Genomic DNA, 27,312 nt, shown 5'->3' with positions numbered 1-27,312 from the left:
AAGGGGTTGTGAGCCAATCAAGAGCACAATGTAGTTAGAATCCCCACATTTTTACTTTTAGAAGAAGGTTCCCCCATCAAATCGTATGGGCTCCGCAGCTTTACCAAGTGCACCTTGTGCAGCCCTTGTGGTTGATGCGTGTCACGTTCCCCGCACCAGCCTAAGTCCCTGTGATTTACCTCCCACTCTCTTCGGTTGCACATGCGCAGGGAGTTCAGCAGTGCTCCCCTTTCAGAAGGCACTTTTCGTCTGCAATCAAGCAGAATTCTCTTTTAAAACGGGAAAGTGAGAAAAGGACCGACAATTCCTCTTTCTCCTGGGTTCCCAGGAGTGCTTACTGCAGCATCTAGGAGAGAGTGGAACTCAGCATTTGAAAATCCTACCTGATGGTGATTACTTAGGAATGTGTAATCCCACTCCCTGCTTTCTCTCACCCCCACACCCAAAGGCACACACTTGCTCACACGGGTACACACACACACACACACACTCATATTCCTCAGTCAGCTGGTGCTTTTCTGAGGTTGACTAAGCTGAAACATTCTCGCAGGGAGTGATCTTTAATTTTCCTCTGCCTCTGGAAGAAATCAGAAACCAAAAGAATCCAAAAGAAAAAGGCAACTGACTAAGCATGGAGTGGGCGTTTGGTGGATCTTATTGTAAAACCTTAGTATCCTGTGAAAGAGTATTAAGGAGTTTCTCTATATACTGATGTGTTTGCGGCTTATTAGAGTCTACAGTTTTTAGAAACCTCAGTAGACTAACTGCTCATGTCACAAACTAATCAGTAACTATTCTATTGCACAATAAGCTCATGGCTGACACTTTTTCTGTTTAATTTTTGAATTTCAAATCACTCAAACTTAGAGAAAAGTTAACAAGAATAGCATGAGAAACTCCTAGGAATAGTTTACCCAGATTTACCAACTCTCTCTCCTCCTTCAGAGAGTACATTGTGACATCATTTCCTTTCACCTCTTGATATCAGAGTACACTTCTTAACTACAGGAATGTTCTCTAACATAAATACAGTTCAGTTATCAAAATCAGGAAGCTTAACATTGCTATGAAGTAACTATCTATTCCGTAGGTCATAATCAAAATTCACCAACTGACTCAATAATGTATTTTGCTTTGATTTTTTTTCTCCAGTGCGCTGTCCAGTCTGGAATCATGCTGTGTGTGTAGCCCTTTTAGATTCCTCTAAACTGGAACAGCCCCTTAGCCCTTCTTTGTCATTCTCAGCCCTGATATTTTTGAAGAGCACGGGCCAGTTATTTTGAGAATGTCCCTCAATTTTAGTTTGCCTGACTTTAAAATGCAAATGCAAGATTAGCATTCGTCAGGAATTTCACAGAGTAATGCTATGTCCCTCTCAGGAAATCACACCAGGAGACACATCCTGTTGGTTTGTGCTATTATTAGTGATGTTGCCTTTCATTGCTTGTTTAGGGTAGTAGCCCACAGATTTCTCCATTGTCAAGTTGTAATTTTTCTCTTTGCAAGCAGCTTTCTGGAGATTCTTTGAATTCATGCAAATGTCCCTTTCTCATCAAATTTTTACCCTCTTGTTTTGACACACACTGATGGCTGTCTAAATCCAGATGATTCATTTTAAAACTATTAACTTAAAAAATTAAAATTATCCACTGTAAGAAAGTTTCCCCTCATTTATTTATCTATTCATTTTTTGATTGAAGAAGAATTTGTGTATTCTTATTAAAGGAGTTTCAGCCTCATTATTTATGTAGTTTGATATTCCAATACCCCCAGATTTGGCCAAGCACAGCCCCTCAAGCAAACTCCTATGTGCTTTTGACCTGTTCCCATGATTCTTTGTGTGCTTCATACTTTTTGCCACAGCAAGACATTCCAGGATCATCTTGGTCTTCTCCTCCAGCATTGAAATCATTCATTTTTCAAACAAGTCCTGGTTCCCTTAATGGACAATGGTAATTAGAAAGAATAATTTGGGAGCTAAGTGTGCCCATTACTGAAAACGTTTCATTTCTTCTGATCTTGTTTAGCAGACAGAGCTAGGAAATGTATGCCTCTTTGTGTGTATTTCTGTATCTGCATATCTATAGCTTTTTCAAAAATCATGGAGTTCTTAATGAAATATGTAATTATAATTACAATTAAGTACCATAGGGCATATTCTAGTCTTCCTTTACAAAAGTATAGCTCCTTGGGGCTGACGCTGTGGCATAGTAGGTTAAGTCTCCACCTGTGGTGTTGGCTTCCCATATAGGCAGTTTGAGTTCTGGCTGCTCCACTTCCAATACAGCTCCCTGCTAATGAGCCTGTGAAAGCAGTGAAAGACAGTCCAAGTGCTTGGGCCCCTGTACCCACGTGGAAAGCCTGCATGAAGCTCCTGGCTCCTGGCTTTGGTATGGTATAGCCTGGCCATTGTGGCCATTTGGGGAATGGACCATTGAATAGAAGACTTCTCTCTACCTCTACCTCTTTCTATCTCTGTAACTCTGCCTTTCAAATAATTAAATCATTTTTAAAGAACAGTATAGCTCCTTTCCTTAAAAGTGAAAAATCTTCCTTTCATTAATCTTAATTTTTTTTCATTTGTTTATGCACAAGAAGCAGAAAAAGTTGTTTCTGAATTACTAGCACATAACATTGCAAAAATACAAATCTACTTACAAGGGTTCAACATTTATTTACAGTTATTTTACACAGGGAAATGTGCAAATTTATATATTTTTGAAGATTTATTTATATATTTGAAAGGGTGACTGAGAGAGGGACACACACACATACACACACACAGAGAGAGAGAGAGAAAGAGAGAGAGAGAGAGAGAGAGAGAAACAAAGAAAGAATCTTCCAACTACTTGTTCACTCCCCAAATGACTACAACAGTCAGGGCTCTGTCAGATTGAAGGCAGGATCCAGGAGCCAGGAATTCAATCCAGATCTCCCACATGGGTGGCAGGGGTTCAAGAACTTGGGCCATTATTTACTGCCTTCCAAAGCACATTAGCAGGAAGGTTGGATTGGAAGTGGAGCAGCTGGGATTTGAACCATAACACCAATATGGGATGCTGATGTAGCAAGCTGAAGCTTAATCTGTTGCCCCACAAAGCCAGCCCTGCAGTTATTTTTATGCAGGGAAATGCACAAATCTAATGTGCACAACACAATGAACTTTGACAAATACACATACCCCATGACATTCTACTTATTTGATTGATTTATGTTTCAATCATCCATGAAAGTTCCCACTTTGAGTCAACACTCTCCAGAAAGACTGCAACTTTTCTCATTTTATATTTTTACATAGATTAATTTTTTGGCTGAGTTTTTAACAAATCATTTTTATATCTAGAGAGTTCTTGAAAAGGTTAGTATTGTGATTCCTCATAAGTAGTTGTTGACCTATGGCACGTTAATTTTAGAAAAATTAATGGCCATAACAAATTCTTGAATCAAAATAAAATTCAGAGTCTTCTAATGGTCTGCAATACCTGGCCTTTACTGACCTCAACAAACTGCTCTTCTGCCCAAGTCCCCTGCTTCACTATAACCGTTCAGTTCCTCGGCCACATCAAGTTCTCTTCCGCTTAGATACTATGCACTTACCATTCTCTCTGCTAGAGCACATTTTCCTTCATCTTCATCTGGCTGGCTTCTTCTCAATACTCAGATCTCAGCACACCATCATCTATTCAGAGAATGTTTCTAAAGCCTCTCACCACTTTTCCTAGTAGTTCTCTGTCATCTCCCTTGTTTTGTTTTATAAAGCTTTCACCATTCTCCATTTCACCATTCATTTATTTGTGTCTATTGTCTATCAATGAGTATGAAATTAGGGACCATATCTATTGAGACTTTGTTTTCTCAGCACCTAGAATAATGACTGAAAGTGTGTGTGTGTACATGGATGTGTGCATGTGTGTGTGTGTGTGCATGTGAGTAGGGTATAGGAATGGTCTTGAAAAATATTTGTAGTGGGGGCAGGCCTTGTGCTGCCTGGTTGAGCTGCTCCACTTCCCATCAAGCTCCCTTATAATACACCTGGGAACGCAGCAGAAGATGGCCCAAGTGCTTGGGCCCTTGCCACCTATGGGGGAGACTTTGATGGAATGCCAGGCTTCTGGCTTTGGCCTGTTTCAGCCCTGTCCTTGTGGCTATTTGGGGAGTGAGCCAGCAGGTGAAAGATCACTGTCTCTCTCTTTGTCTCTGTCTCTCTCCCTCTCTGTGTAATTCTACCTTTCAAATAAGTAAAATAAATATTTAAATAAATATTTGCAGGATGAGTGTATGATCTAATAATTGATCCTGGTATTCTGTATATTATGCCTTTTTTAGTTTCTAAGAATCCTGCATGACAAAATATTTTCATTACATTAATTATTAATGAATGTAAATCAGGATTACTTTTCCTTTTATGCTTTTTTACTCTTTAGTTCACTAATGAGCCAGTATTTAACAATACTGTCTTTCTGTAATATCCTTACACATAAAAAGTGTGCTTATTAATTTTTTAAAACAATTACTCAGAAAAAATCACTTCACTGTGAAATTGTGTAAATGCTAAATATTAACATTTTCTTTAACTCAAGCATTTGCCTAGTTAGAGCTATAAAAGAAGTTTGTTGTCTCTGGCTGGCTCTGCTGCTCACTTGGCTAATCCTTCGCCTGTGGCGCCAGCACCCCGGGGTTCTACTCCCAGTTGGGGCGCCGGATTCTGTCCCAGTTGCTCCTCTTCCAGTCCAGCTCTCTGGTCTGCTGTGGCCCGGGAAGGCAGTGGAGGATGGCCCAAGTGCTTGGGTCCCTGCACCCCCATGGGAGACCATGAGGAAGCGCCTGGCTCCTGGCTTCAGATTGGCGCAGTGCGCTGGCCGTAACAGCCATTTGGGGGGTGAACCAATGGAAAGAAGACCTTTCTCTCTGTCTCTCTCTCTCTCACTGTCTAACTCTGCCTGTCAAAAAAAAAAAAGAAAAAAAAAAGAAAGAAAGAAAGAAAGAAAGAAAGAAAGAAAGAAAGAAAGAAAGAAATTTGTTGTCTCTTTTTAAATATTGGCTTTAAATTAGGCCAAAGATGATTTCACCTGGGGGATTGCTCAGCGCTGCCTTTGCATGGACATAAAGAGGGCAGGGGGAGTTTGTCCCTGGTGTAACATAAATAAGAAGGAATGTGCCACCGGGGATAGGAGCTGGGGACTCTGCCATATACTCTTTCCTCTGTGACAGAACACAGCTGTGGACTTGTCATGAGCACAGTTAGAAATAAGCCTATGAACCTGCTTTTGTGTCACCACCTACTTGTTGCTCAGTGGCTTAGGGGTGGAGAACAACAGCTCATAATTGGATTTATTTTTCTCATCTATAAGATGAGAAAAATCTATCTCAGTCTTTGAATAAATATCTGAAGTTGTCTGCCTCAAGGTTTTCATTATGTGCTAAGCTAAAAATTCCGGGGTATTTTGATGGCTAGCCTTCTAGATGGAACCCGTTTTATGAAATGTCATAGTTGGAGGTGAGTTTTTTGTGTAGCAGTTAAGATGCGGCTTGGGATATCCACAGTCCATATCAGTGTCTGGGTTATGGTCCCAGCTCAGCTCCCATCCCAGCTTCCTGCTAATTTGCACCCTGGGAGGCAGCTGATTGGCTCCAGTGGTTGGGTCCCTTCCTCCTGTACAGGAGACCTGGATTGAGTTTCTGGCTGCTGGCTTCAGCCTGGCCCATTCCTCACTATTGCAAGCACTTAGGGAGTGAACCAGCAAATGGGAAATCTCTTTGTCTCTGTCTCTGTCTCTCTCCCCCGCTCTGCCTTCACTTATTTATAAATAAATAAATAAAATGCTTAAAATGTAATAATTATTTTGAAATAGTAGATCTTTTCTCCTAGGAGTGGAAAGAAATACAAGGGCTATCCAGAGGGGCAGCATGCATTTGGCTTGTTTGTGTGTTTGTTTCTAAGGAGCATAGCAGCCACGGATCATGAACCAACAGATGCCAGGAAATCCTTTCCCTGCTTTGATGAGCCCAACAAAAAGGCAACTTATACAATATCTATCATCCACTCCAACGAATATAGAGCACTTTCAAATATGCCAGTAGCGGTGAGTATTCTTTGCATGTTTAGTTTATACTGATAGTCTGTTGGTAACATCAGGTCATTTTACCTTATTTGCTATGGAAGACAAACTGTTGAATTCTAAAACTAATTGTGCGCTCATACTTTATGTAGAAGATTGAGAACACATTTTGGCAATCTCTTTTTTTTTTTTTTTCAGTCCTAGAAGTCTGTAACCTAAAATATCACAGTCTAGTTTAAAAAGAACACCACCATGGAGTTTTAAAGCAAGAGAACATACAGAGAGACACAGTCCCTGGGATGCTGCTTACCAGACAGAATCCCTTGAGCAAGACAGACTAATGGAATTATAGACTTAAAAATACTCCAGTACCTACTCACTATGTTTAGGTTTTGGTTGAATATAGGCCTAGTTGTTAGAAAGGTAAAACTACTAATTCTGGATTTGTTTTGACCAAGTCCAGGCAACGCCATGCCCAAAGATTTTTATGGTGAGCAGGAAGTACATAGTAAATGTTTATTTTAAAAAAAGGAAATAAAAGAGCCTGCATTAACTTCTACTGTATGATTATTAATGAGCATGAAGCTCTTTCCCAGTAGTGCTCCTCATGTCCATAATGGGTGATGCGGTTAACTCTTTACGTCAGTGGCATTGCCTCAGAGTTGAAGTTTGCCATACTTTTTCCATTCGCCAAGGAAAAGGGTCAGGCTCATCCTTAGGTGTTAAGTGTCACCTTGCACCAGAAGGAAACCCATCTCCAGACTCTCACCTCCCAGGTTTCTGACCACTAGCTGAGAGAGCATCACTGAAGTTCATCCTTTTCAATAAAATATTCTTTGAAAAAGAAAAAACAAATGAAAGTGTAAGAAGGTCCAGATAATAAACTCTGGTCAGCCATCCATGCCTCAGTGTGAATTCATTCACTTGTTTTCTTCTGGTGTCAGGTACTGGAAAAATGAAGTTTCGATAGGAGAAGAAAGAGGAAAAGATAGATATAGAGTGTGACACTGCAGGCCGGAAGACTAGACCATCAGGATAGTTTGGTGTAAATGAGAGGACGTGAGTGGGGAAGAGAAAGAAGACAGACTGGCCAACCCCTGCCTAACTGACTTTCCATTTACCAGTTATGCTTTTCACCTTCTGCTACATCCAGTCCTGGAAGAAGGTGAACATTTTGTGTCACTGGGAGATCAAGACCAATACTTCCGGGCTTTGTCATAGAGTAACTTTCTGGATCTTCAACGCTTTTACCGAAGCACACACACACACACGCATGCTTGCCGTGTTAATCTTGTATCAATTCCAGTCCAGCTTCCTTTGCTTAATCTCCTTTCAGAGCTTCCCACTTAATGATTTAGAGAGTATCTGCAGGGCATGCCGGGATATCCAAACAATGGTAGCAGGAGCTGAGCAAAGATTCACGATTGAAGTATCAGAATTGGTGACTGACAGTAAGGACATTTAAATTGGCATGGACCAGAAAGTCCAGATGGATTAACCATTACGTCAGGCAATGGAATGTTTCTCTATGTGCTTAGCAATCAAGGCACTGACTTTAGCAACCCTACCTTGGGTCTTCTTTTTTTTTTTTTTTTTTTTTTTAAATCTCAAAATGTTAATTTTATTCAGATACATTACCCTTTTTTTAAAAAATTTTTTTTTGTATTTTTTTTAACTTTTATTTAATGAATATAAATTTCCAAAGTACGACTTATGGATTACAATGGCTTCCCCCCCATACCTTGGGTCTTCTACACACAACCTTCTGCTCTGCCCGATACAGCTGCTGCCCTCCCACGCCTAGTCAAGGCAGCAAACATCTACTTGGTTTTATCTCTGAGACTTTCCATGAACAGATCACAGCATCCCCTCAAATATTTTGGCCAATACTGTATATTTAGGGCAGAAAGATAAACTCCTATCCAGTTGATCTCACAGATAAGTTTTTTTTTCTCTCTGGGAAATCTAATCCAGTGGATATAATCACTCTCCCACAGTACTGACAATTAAATGAATTTTTGTTGAGTCTTTTTAACATCATCACAATTTTATCCCAAAGCTCTGACAAAGGACTTTTGACTAGAAAACCAGATTTGGGGCAACCATTTGTTTGTCCTAATGTGATGGCTCTTTGGTAAATAAAGATCATCTTCTGTTTTCAACAGGAACAAGTGCCAGTGGAGGGCAACTCGATTCGAACAACTTTCCAGAAGTCTGTCCCCATGAGCACGTACCTGGTGTGCTTTGCTGTACATCAATTCACGACTGTAGAGAGAAGATCAGAGAGTGGAATACCTGTGAGTTCCATCATGTTTTTAAAATGTGCCACGCATGCCTTTCTGATGAACTTGCTTCTGTTTCTGCACAGTTTCTGTCTTGTTTTGTTTTTTCACAAAAGAGGCCTGAAAAGCCCATTAGGACCAGAGTCTATAAGCTTGGTAATACATTAAACAATATAGAAAATTATAAGCTGGGGGCTGGTGCTGTGGTGTAGTGGGCTGAGCCTCTGCCTGCAAAGCTGGCATCCCATGTGGGGGCCAGTTCGAGTCCCAGCTGCTCCACTTCTGACCCAGCTCTCTGATATGGCCTGGGAAAGCAGTGGAAGATGGCCCAAGTCCTTGGGCCCCTGAACGCATATGGGAGATCCAGAAGAGGATCTTGGTTCCCGGATCAGTCCAGCTCCAGCCGTTGCAGCCATCTGGGGAGTGAACCAACAGATGGAAGATCTTTGTCTCTGTCTCTCCCTCTCTATGTCTGTAGCTCTGCCTCTCAAATAAATAAAAACAAAAATATTTTTTTAAAAGAAAATGGTAAGTTAAAAGTGCACAGATTAAAAAAATAAGTAAACACAACAAACATGGATATGCATGACTTTGAAGTAGTAAAGGAAAACAATTCACTATACAGTGAAAAGCTAGATCCTAAGTACACCAGTACAAATGCATTAAAATAACTGGACATACACCATTTAATGAAATGGTTTGGTGTATATGTCTTGGCATGAGGTCCCAGGGAGAAGACCAGAAAGGGAGGCAGAGACCAGAGTTAGATGAGTATCTTTTGAGTAACCAAGCACTGAGAAATGTGTGGCCCCAATCCTCTATATAATCCTGAACAGAAAAACAACAAAGGGTCAAAAAGCATTTTTTTAAAAACAGTGTGAGAATATATAATTTTTTAATCAAGATGACTAGGTCACTAATTTTGAGAAATAGAAATATATTTCCCTAATCAATATTTTTCATTGCAGAGGTCTCCATGTGCTTATGCTCTGAAAACTAGCTTCATCTGTGATTTCAGCCCATTAGTCCACCTCTGTGCCATGTATTTTAAATATATTTAGACCTCATTTGTTTGCAATATAATTACACAAGGAAGAACTCACCACCCCTATTTTACAAATGAGAAAATCGAAGTTAATGAGTTGCAGTCATTTGCTTAAGATCCAACTGGCAAATGGTAGAGACACAAATTTCAAATATTTTCCAAATACCGCTGAGCCTTCTTAAAATACGCTTTTTTGCAGATATCTTTACCTCTTCACAAATCTTGGATAGAATAGAGAGGTACCTCAATTACCTGTGGAACAGGCTCCCAGAAATTTTACTTTCATTTTAGAAGAGTAGGAGTTGAGACCGAGACATCCAGTGAAAACACTGAGTTTTCAGCAGGTTCCCTATCCTGTATCCAGATGACAGTGAATGGAGAACCGGCACATGCCCTTTAAAAAACAAACAAAAACTTATTACTTACCTGAAAGTCAGGGTTACAGCGAGAGGGGGAAAGACAGAGAGAAGAGAGATCTTCCATCTACTGTTTAACTCCCCAGATGGCCACAATAACCAGAGATGGCCCAGGCCGAAGCCAGGAGCCAGGAGCTTCATCCGAGTCTAGGAGTTGGATTGAAAGTGGAGCAGCTTGCACTCACACTGGTGCCCACATGATGCTGCAGAAGTGGCTTAACTCGCTGCACTATAACACTAGCCCCTCCAAATGCCTTTTCAAAGGGGCTGTAGGTCATGATAACTTATCGAACTTCTGTATTTATTGCAAAGCACAGAGCAAGGAGCCAGGCAGTTATTGCTTAGTTCTTGGGCTCCCTGAGGAGTTAGGGGTGAAGGTTTTTATAGATTGAAATTGGAGTTGAGAAGGTGCATGTTCAATTCATATCCAAGTTCCTGCTTAGTTGGTGGTGCTCGTGACCTTCCTTTGGTGGTGATGCCATGCTCTTTAGGGAGTTTTATGATGGGCATGTGGGCTTCAGGTGGTCTGGAGGGGTTACATGCAAGTGGTAGTTACCTTCTACCTCAGACATGGAATTTCCCTGCCTGGACCTGGAATTGCCCGAAACAAATCCCTCTGGACAATCCTGGCCAACAAAGTTCTTGTCTATTGGAGCAGAAAATGACTCCTTGAGTCCAGTGAGTAGAACTTTGTAGGGCCAGCTGCATCACTCCCTCAAGTCAATGAATTTCTTTTGATAAAGGACAGAGGACAGGCAAGGACACCTTGGGCTAAGGGAGACAGAGAAGAGACTGGGTCCTCCCTTAATATTATAGAGGTTTGGCCTTATTACCACTGGCTAACAGATAATATTAAATATGAAAAAGAACTGGAATTGAACAAGAGAGCTGTTTATTCAAGATTGTGCTCAATGAAGTTGGTAGTACTCTTCTTGCTTAATTTAGAGGTGACAACAGTAGTCAAGCTTGTTTTTTCTTTCAATCCCAAAGCCAATGTGAGGTTTCTGTCTGCATATACTTCATCACCTAGAATTTAATTGCATGCTGTCTTCCATCACATGCAGGTGATTGCCACACCAATTTTCAAAAATTATGGTTATACTCTGGGAAAATAAAAATCTATAGTAATGCCGAGACAAAGCAGACAAGCTAAACAATTCTACTAATTAAGATACGGTTTTGTGAATAAGAGCACTGTACCAGTTAGTGGAGGGCCTTATCTTTGGAGTTATTTTCCAGTAGTGAGAATGAGCTCGAATCTCCAATATGACTTCATGACCTGGTCCTCTGACTAAGGACCCTGACTGGAAAGGTAGTTTCATTAGGTGGATAAGCCCTCAGGCCCTGGACCAGTTAATTATGTTGTAAGGATGGAGTTTACATAAAGGAATTTTGGTAATACAATGGAAATACATTTTGACAAAAGGTCCCAAAACTTCCTGTACCTGGTAAATATTTCTGTACTGGTTCTTTTTTTTTTTTGACAGGCAGAGTGGATAGTGAGAGAGAGAGAGACAGAGAGAAAGGTCTTCCTTTGCCATTGGTTCACCCTCCAATGGCCGCCACAGCCGGCGCACCGCGCTGATCCGATGGCAGGAGCCAGGTGCTTCTCCTGGTCTCCCATGGGGTGCAGGGCCCAAGCACTTGGGCCATCCTCCACTGCACTCCCTGGCCACAACAGAGAGCTGTCCTGGAAGAGGGGCAACCGGGACAGAATCCGGCGCCCTGACCGGGACTAGAACCCGTGTGCCGGCGCCGCGAGGCGGAGGATTAGTCTAGTGAGCCGCGGCGCCGGCCCTGTACTGGTTCTTGAGGAGAAGATCTGAGTATAATGTTCTAAGCCAGTGAAATCCTCATCTGGAAAGGAAACCAAGCAAATACCTTCCTATTACTTTTTGACCATTTGTTCAATAAAAGAGAAACAGAGCCAGATTCCTGGGACTGGTGGCTATGCCACCAGCTACGAATCATGTTTTGTGCTATACTGGAGTACTTGGCTTTGATTCCCAGCTTTGGCTCCTGATGACTTCCTGCCATTGCAGATCCTGGGAGGCAGTGGTGATGGCTCAGGTAATTGGGTTCCTGCCACTCACAGGGGAGACCTGGACTGTATTCCTGACTTCAACTCTAGCCAAGTCTGAGGCACTGCAGACATTTGGGGATTGACCCAATTCTTTCTGTCTCTGTCTCTCTGCCTCTCAAATAAAGAAGTCAAATTCCCTTTCGAAACTTCCCAGAGGCCCTGCATCAGAGGAATTGCCTAAAAGTGAGGCATGAAACTGAACACAGTGAGGGCCCCTTCCTCCTTCCTCACCCCTTCTTAATAAGACAGGTGACCAGAGCCCTCTCCCCCTGCAAAAACATGTGGTGCGTTCCCTTTAAAAGTGGAGCACAAGGGTGAACGTGCTGGCGCAGTGGGTCTAGCTGCTGATTGGGCTGCCTGCTTCCATATTGGAGTGCCAGGGATTGAGTCCTGCCTCTGTCTCTGATCCAGCTTCCTGCTATCGCACACCTAGGGAGTCAGGTACTTAGTCTCCTGCTATCCTCTTTAGAGACCCAGATGGAGTTCCTGGTTCCTGGCCTCATCCTGGTCCAGGCCCAGCTGTTGCAGGCATTTCAGGAGTGAACCAGTGTATGGAAGCTCTCTCTTTTTGCTCTCTTTCACTCTGCCCTTTAGAGAGGTATATACATAGGTAGATGATGGATAGAACTGCTGTAAACACAGTTGAACAGAATCTTACGGGGGAGTGTAGAGCACCTGGTGTGACTGTTAATATGCCACAGTAAACTCCTCTTCTTTGGCATTTGGGAGCTTCCCCAACCTGGCTCTTTACCCACTCACTCTAAATTGAAATATAATCACTGACACCCAAGTACAAAATGATCCCAGTAGGAATTCCCACTCTGGAGAGAGAATTACAGGAAAAACAACCTACTTAAATCTTCAATGAAATGGAACATCAGAGGAAACCCACACCAGGTTCCTGAGCCTGCATAGACAGGTTCTTAGAGCTGCATAGACAGCCTAAGGCAACCAGAGACAAGAGGAAAACAAGTCACACCAAAGAGAAAGTCCAAGACAAATAAAAAAAAAACACAGTGAGAGAATTGGTGGTAATTGGAGAAACAAGAAAATTCCCAAAAAAGCCATAAAAAGGTTCAACATTCACATGCACACACTCACTTTAATTAGTACCAGAGATTCAAGAAGATGTGACCATCCTAAAATGAAAACAAAAAGCAGTGAGAAAACAATCAGAAATAGTAATTTGGAGTTTAAAAATATGCCTTCCCAAGCATGACCTGGACCTGACCTCAGGAGCGTTTTTCTGATCGGTTCCTTCCCACACTAGATACCAGCAGCCCTATAGTTTCAGTTCTTACCCACAGCTTTGTATTTTTATTGAGAAAACTCTGTAGAGAGTTTTTTACTTTTTCGATCAAAAACATAAAACTGAAAAACAAGAGCCAAGCAGTTGCACACGTCAATTTTAGTAGAAATTTCATGAATCAGAAGATAATTCTTATCCACTCTGCTTCTGAGAGTATTATTCCGGTACATTAATCACCTGCTATTCATAATCAGATTATACTATGCAATCCAAGAACCTATAACACCCTGATCAAATTCTCCTGGGTATGTTCACCTCTCTGAAAAGATTTCTTTTATTTCAATAAACACAGAATCAAGGCCTAAGTTCTTAATTTTTACCTGAAGGCAACATAGCATGTGTTAGTATTGAATTCTTCATTATATTTAATATAGGCTGGTGCCGCGGCTCACTAGGCTAATCCTCCGCCTTGCGGCACTGGCACACTGGGTTCTAGTCCCGGTTGGGGTGCCGGATTCTGTCCTGGTTGCCCCTCTTCCAGGCCAGCTCTCTGCTATGGCCCAGGAGTGCAGTGGAGGATGGCCCAAGTGCTTGGGCCCTGCACCCACACGGGAGACCAGGAGAAGCACCTGGCTCCTGCCATCGGATCAGCGCGGTGCGCCGGCTGCAGCGCGCTGGCCGCGGTGGCCATTGGAGGGTGAACCAACGGCAAAGGAAGACCTTTCTCTCTGTCTCTCTCTCCCTGTCCACTCTGCCTGTCAAAAAAAAAAAATTATTTTAATATATTCGTGCTGCTCGTGAAAAACATTAATTTGCTTTTGAAGCTCAGAATATTTTTGACTCAATATATTTTCTTTCTTGAAGACTTTGCACTACATTTTGATTCAATGCTGGAAAAAAATGGAGTAATTTGAGGAGTTACTTAGAGTAGTTTAGCAACAGTTGAGACACTGATGGAAGTAGTTTTCACAATTCTGTTGGCAAATAAATCTATTCTTGAGGTCTCTTTCATATTTAGTTGTTTGGTTAAACATCTAAAAATAAATAAAATAGCTGAATTCCACCCTAGAAAAACAACCAAACTCTGAACTGTACAAAGTGGAAAGAGATCATACCACATTTTAGTTATGTGAACCAACTTTTGAGTTACTGACTTAAAAAAAGATACAGTATTATTATTCATGCAGGAATTATAGGAAATAATATCCAGGTAAGCACATTATTAACCTGATAGTTCAGCTTGCAGTCTACCATTGGGACATATAGGAATTCTTTTTGATATCCAAAACAATGTATATTATAATCATATTTTTAAATGTTTAGGTGTAAGTTTAATATATGTGCATTATAGAACATTTCAAAGAGAAACAGGAAGCAGGAAAAACAAAAATTTACCCATGTTATCATTATAAAATCATATTGTGTTACTAGGCTTCTGATGGCTTCTGAAGGATATTTGACTTTGCTAGATGATTAGCTTTGCATCAGTATTCAAGGACTAAAATTCAGTACAAGTTAAAAGGAAATCATATTCCTGAGAAAAAGTAAGTTCTAATTAGGCTTTGAATTTCCTTGGGACACTTGGCCTCTGTGTTTGGAAAGGATGTGCAAAAAGCATAATTACCATATTAGAGATTATTTCAGTTGTAGTCAAATTCTCCTATGTTTCCTGATCACAGGAAGAATTTGGGAAGAACTGCTCATTAGAGAATTCTGGTGGAAGGATTATCCAATTGACTAGGTTTATAGTATAACCATGTTCATTCTAGTCAATAAAAGAGATTGCCCTGTGCTTTCTTTCCAAAAGCCTTAGAAGATAATTCCTGAGTAGCTGCACCCAGACTTATACCTTTGAATGAATCCTTCCCACTTGACTATGAATTTTTCCTTGTTTACATCTTACTCCATTGCTTGTCTGGATTAGAAAAGTTTGGTCTAGGGCAGAGGATATACCTTCTATGATTTTTTAAAGAAGATTTATTTATTTATTTGAAAGTCAGAGTTCCCAAGAGAGAGGGAGGGATAGAGATCTTCATCTACTGGTTCACTCCCCAGATGGTTGCAATAGCTAGAGCGGGGCCAAGCCAAAGCCAAGATCCAGGAACTTCTTCCAGGTCTCCCATGTGAGTAGCAGGAGCCCAAGCACATGGGTCATTTTCTGCTCTTTCCCAGGTGTGTTAACAGGGAGTAAGATGGGAAGTGGAGCATCTGGGACTCAAATCAGTGTCCATATGGGATGCTGGCTACCCCAAAACTCCAGCCCCTACCATGGATGTTTTTAAATGTGTATTTATTTTACTTATTTGAAAGGCAAAGAGACAGAAAGAAAGAAGAAGAAAGTGACCTTCCATGTCCTGGCTCAGTCCCTAACTGCTCACAACAGCTGAAATTAGGAGACAGGAATTCAATTTGTGTCTCCCCACATAGGAGGCAGGCACCCAAGTCCTCAAGCCATCATTGGTTCTCTCTTGTGGTGCACATTATCAGGAAGCAGAAATCAGAACTGGAGCTAAGACTTGAATCCAGGCACCCCATTATGGGATGCAAATGTCCTAAGTGGCATCTTAAACATTGTATCAAGTGCTTATCATGGATTTGTGTAAGTAGACTTTATTTTTATGACAACTTTAGGTTTTATGTGAGGGGTTTTAATTTATATATCCTCTGCATGCAATTTTCTTATGAGAAAAAAGTTTTATATCTGAGATACATTTTCAAACTTCTTAGTTTGAAATGATTTTCGTTAACAGTGTTGCAAAGATGCAACAGAATCCTTATGTAAACTTACCATCGTTTTCCTTAATGTTAGCATCTTATATATTTATTTAATCATGCATTCATTAAAACTAAGAAAACAATATTTATATAAATTATTAACTAAACAACAGATTTGGATTTTGCCAGTTTTTCCTTTATTTTTTAAAGATTTATTTATTTGAAAGGCAGAGTTGCAGAGAGGCAGAGGCAGAGAGAGAGAGGTCTTCTCTGCCCTGGTTTACTGCCCTGCTGGCTGCAATTCCCAGAACTGGGCCCATCCTAAGCCAGCAGCCAGGAACTTCTTCCAGGTCTCCCATGTGGGTGCAGGGGCCCAAGGACTTGGGCCATCTTCTGCTGCTTTCCCAGGCCACAGCAGAGAGCTGGATCAGAAGTGGAACAGCCAGGTTTCAACTGCTTTACCTGCTAAGCCACAGCACTGGACCCTGGTTTCACCAGTTTTTCCACTAATGTGTTTTCCTCTTCCAAGACCCAACAGATGATACATGTATATTGTGTTCAGTTTAGAATTAGACATTTCCCTAATTTCCTCCAATCTGTGACATTTTCTCAGTTCTTCCTTAGATTTTGTGATCCTGACATTTTTGAAGAGCACTGGCAATGTATTTTCTAGAATGTGCCTTTGTTTGTATTTGTGATGTTTTCTGAAGATCAGAATTCAGCAAATAGTTAGCGCATTACCTGAAAAATTTCAAGTGCCAAATAAGGGTAACAAGTAATCACAATAATTGCATTGCTGAGCGTTGAATGTGAGTTTGCTTGCAGAGACATGAGTAATCATTGAATTTAAAGATGGTACATGGCATCATTAAGCTGGTCTAAGGGAAGTTGATCTAGTGGATCTAGTCATGACAGTCAAGGAATATAAAGTGTAGCAAGTGGACATATAAAGGGAGTGACAGCAACCAACTAGGAATTCATTTTCGTGAACTGACATCCCATCTCTCAAATTGTTTGAGACACTTGAATGGAAGGGATAATACTAGGAATTCCCAGGGTGGACAGTCAACCTAACAGTAGAAACATCTGTCAAGATGCCAGTGTCCCATATTGGAGTCCTTGGGTTGTATTCCTAGCTCCGGCTCTGAACGCTAGCTTCCTGATAGTGTAGACCCTGGGGGGCAACAGTGATGGCTCAAATAATTGGGATTCTGCCACTCCCCTGCAAGACCTGAATTGTCTTCATAGCTCCCAGCTCCAGCCTTGGCCATTGCAGGCATCTGGGGAGTGAACCTACAGATGGGAGCTCTCACTCTCTTTTTGTCTGTCTGTCTCTTTGAATCTCTATGTGCCTTTTAAGTAAATAAGAAGTCTAAAAATCTCCTTTGCAATAAGTTCCAGTATGATGACGAAGGGACCAAAACAGAAATGATAAAGCAGATATATGGCATCTCCTAGAATAATCAGCTGAATACAGACTCAATAGATTCAGTGCTGTGAGATGTGACTAAGAGTAGCCCCTGGTGGTTTATCCAGGTAAGTTAATTTGGTTAGAGAATTGCTGTCTATTTTTTTTTTAAAGATTTATTTATTTATTTGAAAGTCAGAGTTACACACACAGAGAGAGAAGGAGAGGCAGAGAGAGAGAGAGAGAGAAAGGTCTTCTATCTGCTGGTTCACTCCCCAGTTGGCCGCAACAGCCAGAGCGGCACTGATCCTAAGCCAGGAGCCAGGAGCTTCTTCTGGGTCTCCCATGTGGGTGCAGGGACCCAAGCACTTGGGCCATCTTCCACTGCTTTCCTAGGCCATAGCAGAGAGCTTGATCGGAAGTGGAGCAGCCGGGTCTCAAACAGGCGCCCATATGGGATGCCGGCACTGCAGGCAGTGGCTTTACCCGCTATGCCAGAGCGCCGGCCCTGAACTTGCCATCTTTAAAAAGACACAAATATATGCATTAAAATTAGGCTCTTGAAGACTTACAAACATCGTGTTTACTTTACATATAAAGTTACAAAATTCGCATATCAGTTTTATTTTTAAATTCTAATAAGATCCTTGAATAATAAAGGCATATGTGACTCTTTCAAAAGATAAAAAGAAAATAGCTGTTATGTATCCCTGGGGCCTTGCTCCAGGCTATTTCAATATGCTTAGTTGTGTACTTAAAAAAAAATCATCTCCGTAGAGCAAGTACATAAACTATAAAGATAGTGATTATTATTAAAGAGTAATGACAATTCAGGGGCTATTTACTGGACTCCGGCATGGAAAGGAACGCTGAGGCTTATTTGGTGATGCCAAGGAACTAATCTCCTCTGCCAAATTTGGAGAAAGTGGAGGCAGCACAGATGAGCATGTGTGGGGGAGAGGTTGAGAGCGGGACAGGTGTATTGGAGTGAAGGTGCTGGCAGAGGGGAGGATGTACTGTTTTCTAAAAGCAGAGAAAGAGAGAGAGAGATCGCCTATCTACTGGTTCATTCCTTAAATGCTCCTAAATGCCTTCAACAGCCAGAGCTGGGCCAAGCCAAAACCAGGAGCCCATAATTCAATCCAGGACTCCAGCGTCGGTGGCAGGGACCCCAATGCTTGAGTCATTATCTGCTGCCTCCTGAGGTGCAGCAGGGAGCTGGAAACGGGAGTGCCGCAGATGTTGAATCCAGCAACTCCAAAGTGGGATGCTGGTGTCCCAAGCTTAACCACTGGGCCAAATGCTTGCCCTAGGACACTTTTTTTTTTTTTTTTACAGGCAGAGTGGACAGTGAGAGAGAGAGAGACAGAGAGAAAGGTCTTCCTTTGCCGTTCACCCTCCAATGGCTGTCGCAGCCGGCGCACTGCGCTGATCCGAAGGCAAGAGCCAGGTGCTTCTCCTGGTCTCCCATGGGGTTCAGGGCCCAAGGACTTGGGCCATCCTCCACTGCCTTCCCGGGCCACAGCAGAGAGCTGGCCTGGAAGAGGGGCAACCGGGACAGAATCCGGCGCCCCGACCGGGACTAGAACCCGGTGTGCCGGCGCTGCAAGGCGGAGGATTAGCCTATTGAGCCGCAATGCCAGCCCCTAGGACACTTTTTTAAACAATGACCAAGTCCCAATATCACAGATATACTGCTATTAAACAGATGCAAAATAAACTACTTTGGAATTTCAAACGACAGATGATACTGGCATTTGGCTAGTCTTTAATATAAACACATGTTTGTGACATACGATAGGATGCGCTCATAGAAATGCTTTGGCTAATTGCATTACAAAATTACTGGGCATGGGACTGGTGCTGTGACTCAGCAGGTTAAAGCTGCAGCCTACAGTGCCAGCATCCCATATGGGCACTGGTTTCAGAACTGGCTATTCTACTGATCCAGCTCTCAGCTATGGCTTGGGAAAGCAGTAAGAAGATGGCCCTAGTCCTTGGGCTCCTACATCCTCATGGGAGACCCAGAAGAAGCTCCAGTCTCCTGGCTGTAGCCATGGCTGTTGTGACCATTTGGGGAGTGAACTAGCAGACAGAAGCTCTCTCTTTCTCTGTCTCTCCTTCTCTCTCTATAACTCTGCCTTTAAAATAAATAAAATAAATCTTTAAAATTTGAAAAAATTATTGGGCAATATCTGTCTATTCTGTGACTGCTTAGCTCAGTAGATCAAAGCAGTGTTTATAAAATTTGCTCTATGACCCTTCAAAGTCAGGGTCATAGATCACAGCTAATTTGCAGACTGGCCAAATACAGACCATACTTCAAGAGGTTCTGTTTCTCAGAAACAAGGGGCGAAGGGACTGCTTTCATGTGGACTGAATTTGTAGTAACACCAATCTTATTTAAAGAGCCCATATTTCTGTTGCTGTCACCAACAGAAATAAGGGAGTAAGAAAAGACACAGTATATTGTCTCAGGAGTATATTGCTTAAAGAGGCATGGGGAAGGAGAAAGTAGTAGTAACAAAACTCCACCAAGTCTGTTTCTTTCCTGTTCTAAGTACTCACTGTTATCTCTTTCCCAACCATCTCTCGTTCCCTAGACTTAGATGCAAGAGAAAAGCACAGAATTTATAGGCAACAGTGGAATGAGGGAAGAGAAACTGCCCTTCCTGAAATTGGAATGGTAGAGAGCAGAAATGGTAGAAATGCAAATGGAGTTTCAACACACTAATTAGTTTGCAGATGAAAAATTCCTGAGACCCTGAGTTCATGACGGACGTGGCAATCCTGGAAGATCATGTGGTCGGTTACCTTTGTTGTGTCCAGTGCCCCTCCACTGGAACCTTGGTTTCACTTCTTGGAAATGCATGTCATTGTTCATACAGAAGACAGGAGGGCAGTGAGGAATTGTGTCATCACTCCCAGCAATTAAAAACCAAAAGGCAGCCTCAAAGGATGTTGAGATGCTAACTGAGTAAGTTGTCTTGTTTTGGAGCACATCATTATTCATTCAGAGAGGGTAAGAATGTCAGTTATGCAGTGGCCATGAGAGCAGTGAGTCGGTGCAGATAGTTTAAAAAGATGTTTTTATTGTCTTCTTAAATTATTGGGTCTTTCTACTTCTCTTTCTCTCTTTTTTTTTTTTTGAAAATAGATTTAGTTAATGCATTTCTTTTTTTATTTTCTTTTGTAATTTTTAATTGAAAGGCAGAGTTACAGAGAAGCAAGAGGTAGAAAGAAAGAGGTCTTCCCATCATTCCTCAAATGGCTGCAGTGGCCAGAGCTGGGCGAGGCTAAAGCCTGAAGCCAGGAGCTTCTTCCAGGTCTCCCACATGGGTGCAAGGGCCCAAGGACTTGAGCCATCTTCTGTTGTTTTCCCAGGCACATTAGCAGGGAGCTGGATCACAAGTGGAGCAGCCAGAACTTGAACTGGCGCCATATGGGATGCCTGCTATGCCATAGCACTAGTCCTTCTACTTTTCATTTCTAAGAAATGATGACTCAGCCAGCGCCATGGCTCACTAGGCTAATCCTCCGCCTGCGGTGCCAGCACCCCGGGTTCTAGTCCTGGTTGGGGCACCTGAGTCAGTCCTGGTTGCTCCTCTTCCAGTCCAGCTCTCTGCCGTGACCCGGGAGTACAGTGGAGGATGGCCCAGGTCCTTGGGCCCTGCACCCGCATGGGAGACCAGGAAGAAGCACCTGGCTCCTGGCTTCGGATCGGTGCAGCACGCCAGCTGCAATGCACTGGCCGTAGTGGCCACTTGGGGGGTGAACCAATGAAAAAGGAAGACCTTCTTTCTCTTGTCTCTCTCTCTCACTGTCTAACTCCTCTGCCTGTCAAAAAAAAAAAAAAAAAAAAAAAAAAAAAAAAAAAAAAAAAAGAAAGAAACGATGGCTCAAGATATATACTTAATTGAGAAGCAGAAGTAGCAATGCACTGAGAATACTAAAGGAAGAAAGTACGTCTTGTTCTTTTCTTCCTTTGTGTGTGTGTGTATGTGTGTTTTGACAGGCAGAGTGGACAGTGAGAGAGAGACAGACAGAAAGGTCTTCCTTTGCCATTGGTTCACCCTCCAATGGCTGCCGCGGCCGGCGCACCGCGCTGATCCGATGGCAGGAGCCAGGTGCTTTTCCTGGTCTCCCATGGGGTGCAGGGCCCAAGCACTTGGGCCATCCTCCACTGCACTCCCTGGCCACAGCAGAGAGCTGGCCTGGAAGAGGGGCAACCGGGACAGAATCCGGCGCCCCAACCGGGACTAGAACCCGGTGTGCCGGCGCCGCTAGGCGGAGGATTAGCCTAGTGAGCTGCGGCGCCGGCCTTCCTTTGTTTTTTTAAAATCTTGCATCACATGGCAGTCAGGTGGATGAGCCTGTATTTCCTAGATGACTGTGTCTCTAGTTTTTCTTCAGGATTTTGAATCATTCTTAGCAATGTTTCATTTGAACGTCTCACAAAATTTTAGTGGGCACTGGTTGTCTGAAGCACCGTTTCCTTTTTTCTACACCGAGAAGTTCCCGAACACCGAAGGGTGTGTGTGTGCACACTCCAGCCCCCAGCAACCACATCTGCTTGCACAACATTATTTTGAGAGGGTCGTTGATAATTTTTATAAAGTCCTACGTGCTAGGAACTAGGGGAAAGTGTATACTTGGTTTGATTTATAAATTATGTCACTGAGGCATAAAATAAAACCCTAGTGAGTTGGAGAATTGATGTAATTTACCAAGATGACCAATTCAGGAAATTTTCAGATCATTATAGTGTAGGCTCTGGGAGTAGAACAGCCACAATATCAGAAGGGTAATTTGCAAGAGCTAGAAAGAATGGCAAACATGGAGTGTATGTATTCAAGGGTTCTTTGCATGAGAAAAATTGCATGCATTCATTTCTTCAAACTGCACACACAGAAAGGGAGTGGAGACAGAGGGAGAGATAGAGGTGGGTAGACAGATGGATAGATCCATAGATTCATAGATATTAAAAAGACAGTATATTTTCCAATTAAAAAAAGGTCATAGTTTTTGATGTCTGGGATGCTGTGCCAACTATTGTATCTTACATTGTTTCTAGCCCTTAAGATCACTCAGTGAATGATGTAATTTTATTTATCTTTTACATAAGTCTCAGAGATGTGATTTGTCTGAGCCCACACAGCCTGTATGAGGGACTTCAAAATGTTCATGGAAAAGCCCCATTATATTTCAATGGCATTGTGCACAAAACTTTGCAGCCCATCCTATGCAACAGAGCTGAGATCCAAACCAGACTTACCTGACTCCAAAGTCTACTCCTTTTCAACTATATTGTGTATTTTTGTATTTTAACAAATAAATAATTTTCCCTGAATTTTTTGTTTTGTTTTATAGCTTACTATTTATGTCCAGCCTGAGCAAAGTCATACAGCTGAATATGCTGCAAACATAACTAAAATTGTGTTTGATTATTTTGAAGACTACTTTGGTGTGAGTTACTCTCTTCCTAAATTAGGTGAGAATCAATTTTTTTATTTTCATGTTTTTAGTATTGCCTTTGTTTTACCTAACTCATTTCTTCCAATTATGTCACCATCAGTCAATGCTGTAAGCCCTAATGCTTTTATTATATGACTACAATATGTGTCTTTTGCTTACAGAGCCATTCTGAATCCCTGCAAGAACAATGTCATTTCTCTGTTCTCATCTGATATGCATATCATCTTTTGTTTCCAAATAAAATGAAAGTACGTGCACACAACTGCAGAGCTTGACAGTGAGGGAGCCAGAAAGAGCAACCTAGATGAGTTGATTTCAAAATCAGAACGCCTCCCCCGCCATGGCTCCCATTTTCTTCCTATCATCAGTGGCTTGGAAACTAATAGGGCTCAATGATGTTGTAAGAGTTCCATGTGTTTCCAATCTTTCCATTCTTGCGCAAGACTACTAGATTTTCCAGCAGTTAAAATCAAACATTGGTGCTCCTTCCAGAAATATTTTTTTTCATGTATGAGATATGTTTCCTTTTTAAAACAAAAGTGGGGCTATGATCAAAATGGTGTGGGTATGATGCTTCCATCAATAGCAGAACCACTTTATTAACAAATTTGGTTGGTATTGACAAAACTTTAAATGGAGCATTCATGTAGATTTTTGTAGGAAAGAAATGAAGGTAGTAAGAAAACAAAGAAACTGATGATTGGCTTCCCCATTTCTGCCCTTACTTTATTTTTTTAGAAAGCTTTTATTTAATAAATGTAAATTTTATAGGTATAGCTCTGGGAATACAGCAGTTCTTCCCCTCCACACCCACACTCCCACTCCTACTCCTGTCCCACCTCCTACTCCCTCTCCCATCACATTCTTCATTAAGATTCATTTTTACTTATCTTTATATACAGAAAATCAGCTGTATAGTAAGTAAAGATTTCAATGCTTTGCACCCACATAGACACACAAAATATAAAGTACTGTTTGAAGAATGGTTTTACCGTTAATTCTCATAGTACAACTCATTGAGGACAGATGTCCTACGAGGGGAGTGACTCCTGTTGTTGATTTAACAATTGACACACTTACTTATGACATCAGTGATAACCAGAGGCTCTTGTCATGAGCTGCCAAGGCTATGGAAGTCTTTTGAGTTCACAAACTCCGTCAGTATTTAGACAGGGCCTCTGCCCTTACTTTAACACAACATCAATGAAAACCCAAATTCTCTGAATGAGGTTTTCTTGTCAATGGAAGCAGTTCCATTTGTTGATGGCTTGACAACCATTAGAAAAGGAGATAGAAAGAGAAGCAACTTTTTGTGAAAGTCAGAATGATATTCAGTAAAATATTTAGCACAGGAGTTTTAAGGTCTTATCTCAGTAGTACTACCCAGGGTAACCTAACAAGTGGGAATATCACGAATTTATTTCTCTTTCCCCCACCTTCCACTCCTTCAGTACACTTTATTATGTGCATTTTCAATCTTTGCAGAAAGATTTAACTCTATGTAGACTGCTTAGAAATGACTTCTGTATTTATTATGCTCCAAAAGTCAAATGTATTGGGGTTGATTAAGAATATTGCCAGAAAAAAATGAGAGTGCCAAAAATTCCTTTTGTTCATGGATTATGTACAAGTTATACTCTACAACATTATGGAAAATGTTGGCCTATGGAGGAGACATTTTGCCCCTTTAAGCTGAAAATGGAGATAATATGAAAAGGAAACTACTACTGTCATCTTGACCTCTAAGATATTTCCCTTTTCATTCTTTTATAAGGAGCTTCTAAAATCTTTTACCAGCACAAAAACCCTTTTTTTTTTTTTAATCTGTTAGGTGAAAACTCAATTTATTTGCATTCCTGTACCTTATTTAAATTATATATAATAAAAGAAATTACATTCTGATTATGGTTTGTTAACTGGGGAAGCTGTGTTTTGTCCACTTATCAAGTGAGCATTTTCTATTTGAGAACTTAATGTAGAATTTGCTAAACACTGCCTGCTCCTGTTAGATAATATGTCTAAGAGTATAAACTCAATTAAAAATAAAGAGAAGGAACTGCTCACAGAACGCAACATTTTAGGTCTGGAAGGGAATTTAGATTGAACGTCCTCAATTCCATATTTTCCAGCTTGTTCAAAACATATAAGTGAGGGCTGGCTCTGTGACGTAGTGGATAAAGCCACCACCTGCAGCGCCAGTATCCCATATGGGTGACGGTTCAAGTCCCGGCTGCTCTACTTCTGATCCAGCTCTCTGCTGTGGCCTGGGAAAGCAGTAGAAGATGGCCCAAGTCCTTGGGCCACTGTACCCACATAGGAGAACCGGAGGAAGCTCCTGGCTCCTGGCTTCAGATCAGTCCAGCTCTGGCCATTGCAGCCATCTGTGGAGTGAACCATTGGATGGAAGACCCCCCTCCCTCTGCCTCTGCCTCTCTGAAATTCTGTCTTTCAAACAAATAAGCAAATCTTTAAAAAAAAGTAAGTGGACAGTATGCTATTAAATTGTTAGGGACTCTGGTTGACTTAAAATTGTATAGATTTGGGGGAAAATGGAGGTTTTTTTTTTTTAAGATTTATTTATTTGAACAGCAGAGTTACAGAGAGACAGAGGCAGAGAGAGAGGTCTTCCATCCGCTGTACCAGCCAGAGCTGAGCCAATCCAAAGCGAGGTGCCAAGATTTCCTTCCAAGTCTGCCACACGGATGCAGAGGCCCAAGGACTTGGGCCATCTTCTGCTGCTTTCCCAGGCCAATAGCAGGGAGTTGGATTGAAGTAGAACAGCTGGGACTGGAACCGGAGCTCATATGGTATGCTGGCACTGCAGATGGTCATTTGCAACAAAATGGAGGAATCTGGAAAACTTGCTGTGTGAAATAAGCCAGTCCCAAAGGGACAAATATCATATGTTCTCCCTGATCTGTGACAACTAACTGAGCACCTAAAAGGAAACCTGTAGAAGTGAAACTGACACTATGAGAAGCAATGACTTGATCAGCCCTTGTCCTGACTGTCGAGAAACAACTTACTACTTTATTCCTTCTAGTATTTTTTTGTTCTACTTAATACCATTGGTTGAATTATTTACTTATCACAGAATTATTCTCAGGTGTTTAAATCCAATTGAAATTTGATCTTTGTTAAAAATAAGAGTGGGAATAAGAGAGCGAGAAGATGTACAGTTCAGCACACGTTCCCTCGGACTTACCCCTAAGGGTAAAGCTAAAAACTTGCCATGGGACTCCAAATCCCATTAAGTTGGCAGGTACTGATGCCATCTTACTAGTTAAAGTGATCAGTTTAGGTTCTTAACTGATCATAAAGATAGGATTAAGTGTCAAAGGGATCACATAAATAAGACCAAGTGTCTGCTAATAATAATTGATAGAATTAAAAGGGAGAGAATTATTCAACATGGGAAGCAGGACACACAGCAGACTCATAGAATGACAAATGCCCTAAACAGCACTCTGGCCTCAGAATCAGCCCTTAAGGCATGTAGATCTGGCTAAAAAGGCCATAAGAGCATTTTAGGCATGGAAAGCCAAGACACTGTGGCAAAAAATGACCTACAGGAAAGATCTTTGTGAGTGGGATCTGGGTGGAAAAAAGGGGCCACCAAAGAAGGAGGTACCTTTCTCTGAAGGGAGGAGAGAACTGCCACTTTGGTTATGGCCTTGTCTGAATAAGGTCAGAGTTTGTGGACTCAAGAGGCTTCCATAGCCTTGGAAGCTCATGACAAGAGCCTCAGGAAATCACTGATGCTATAAATAGGAGTGTCAATTTTTTTGAAAGATTTTTATTTATTTATTTGAAAGAGTTACATAAAGAGAGGAGAGGTGGGTGTGTGTGTGTGTGTCTTCCATTTGATGGTTCACTCCCCAATTGGCTGCAACGGCTGGAGCTGTGCCAATCCAAACCAGGATCCAGGAGCTTCCTCCAGGTCCCCCAAGAGGGTGCAGAGGTCCAAGGATTTGGGCCATCTCCTACTGCTTTCCCAGGCCATAGCAGAGAATTGGATCGGAAGTGGAGCAGCCAGGTCTGGAACCGGCCCCATATGGAATGCTAGCGCTTCAGGCCAGGGCGTTAACCCACTGCGCCACAGCAACGGACCCAAGGGTGTCAATTGTTAAATCAATGACAGGTGTCACTGTGCACTTGCTTCCAATGTAGGACCTATGTCTTTAATGTGTTGTACTATGAGAATTAAAGGTAAAATTAGTCTTCAAACAGTGCTTTATACTTTGTGTCTGTGTGGATGCAAACTGTTGAAATCTTTACTTAGTATAGAGTTGATCTTCTATATAAAATAATTAAAAATGAATCTTAATAAAGAATAGGATGGGAGAGGGGGTAGGAGGTAGGATGGTTTGGGGGGGAGGGTGAGTATGGGAGGAAGAACCACTATAATCCAAAAGTTGTACTTATGAAATTTATATTTATTAAATACTTTCTATAAAAAAGAAAATGGAGTTTTATATTCTCTAATATTCTGCATCTTTAGATAGAAGTTTATTTCTGTGTACTTAAAAGCTCTATACTCGAAGTCCTCATATAAAAACTTAATTCTCTTTTTCATCACG

General features: G+C 41.6%; 1 protein-coding gene across 1 annotated transcript in view; it reads left to right on the top strand.

The window, feature by feature from the left end:
* ENPEP (glutamyl aminopeptidase) overlaps positions 1 to 27,312 on the top strand; it is an 86,987-nt gene that overhangs the window by 9,233 nt on the left and 50,442 nt on the right. Inside the window, exons 2-4 of the mRNA XM_002717183.5 lie at positions 5,942 to 6,083; positions 8,225 to 8,356; positions 22,628 to 22,748. Coding sequence (XP_002717229.2) covers positions 5,942 to 6,083; positions 8,225 to 8,356; positions 22,628 to 22,748 — 395 coding nt within the window. The remainder of the gene's footprint in view (positions 1 to 5,941; positions 6,084 to 8,224; positions 8,357 to 22,627; positions 22,749 to 27,312) is intronic.

This window comes from Oryctolagus cuniculus, chromosome 8 (assembly GCF_964237555.1).
Source record: "Oryctolagus cuniculus chromosome 8, mOryCun1.1, whole genome shotgun sequence".
Classification (NCBI taxonomy): domain Eukaryota; kingdom Metazoa; phylum Chordata; class Mammalia; order Lagomorpha; family Leporidae; genus Oryctolagus; species Oryctolagus cuniculus.
This window is presented reverse-complemented; position numbering and strand designations above follow the sequence as displayed.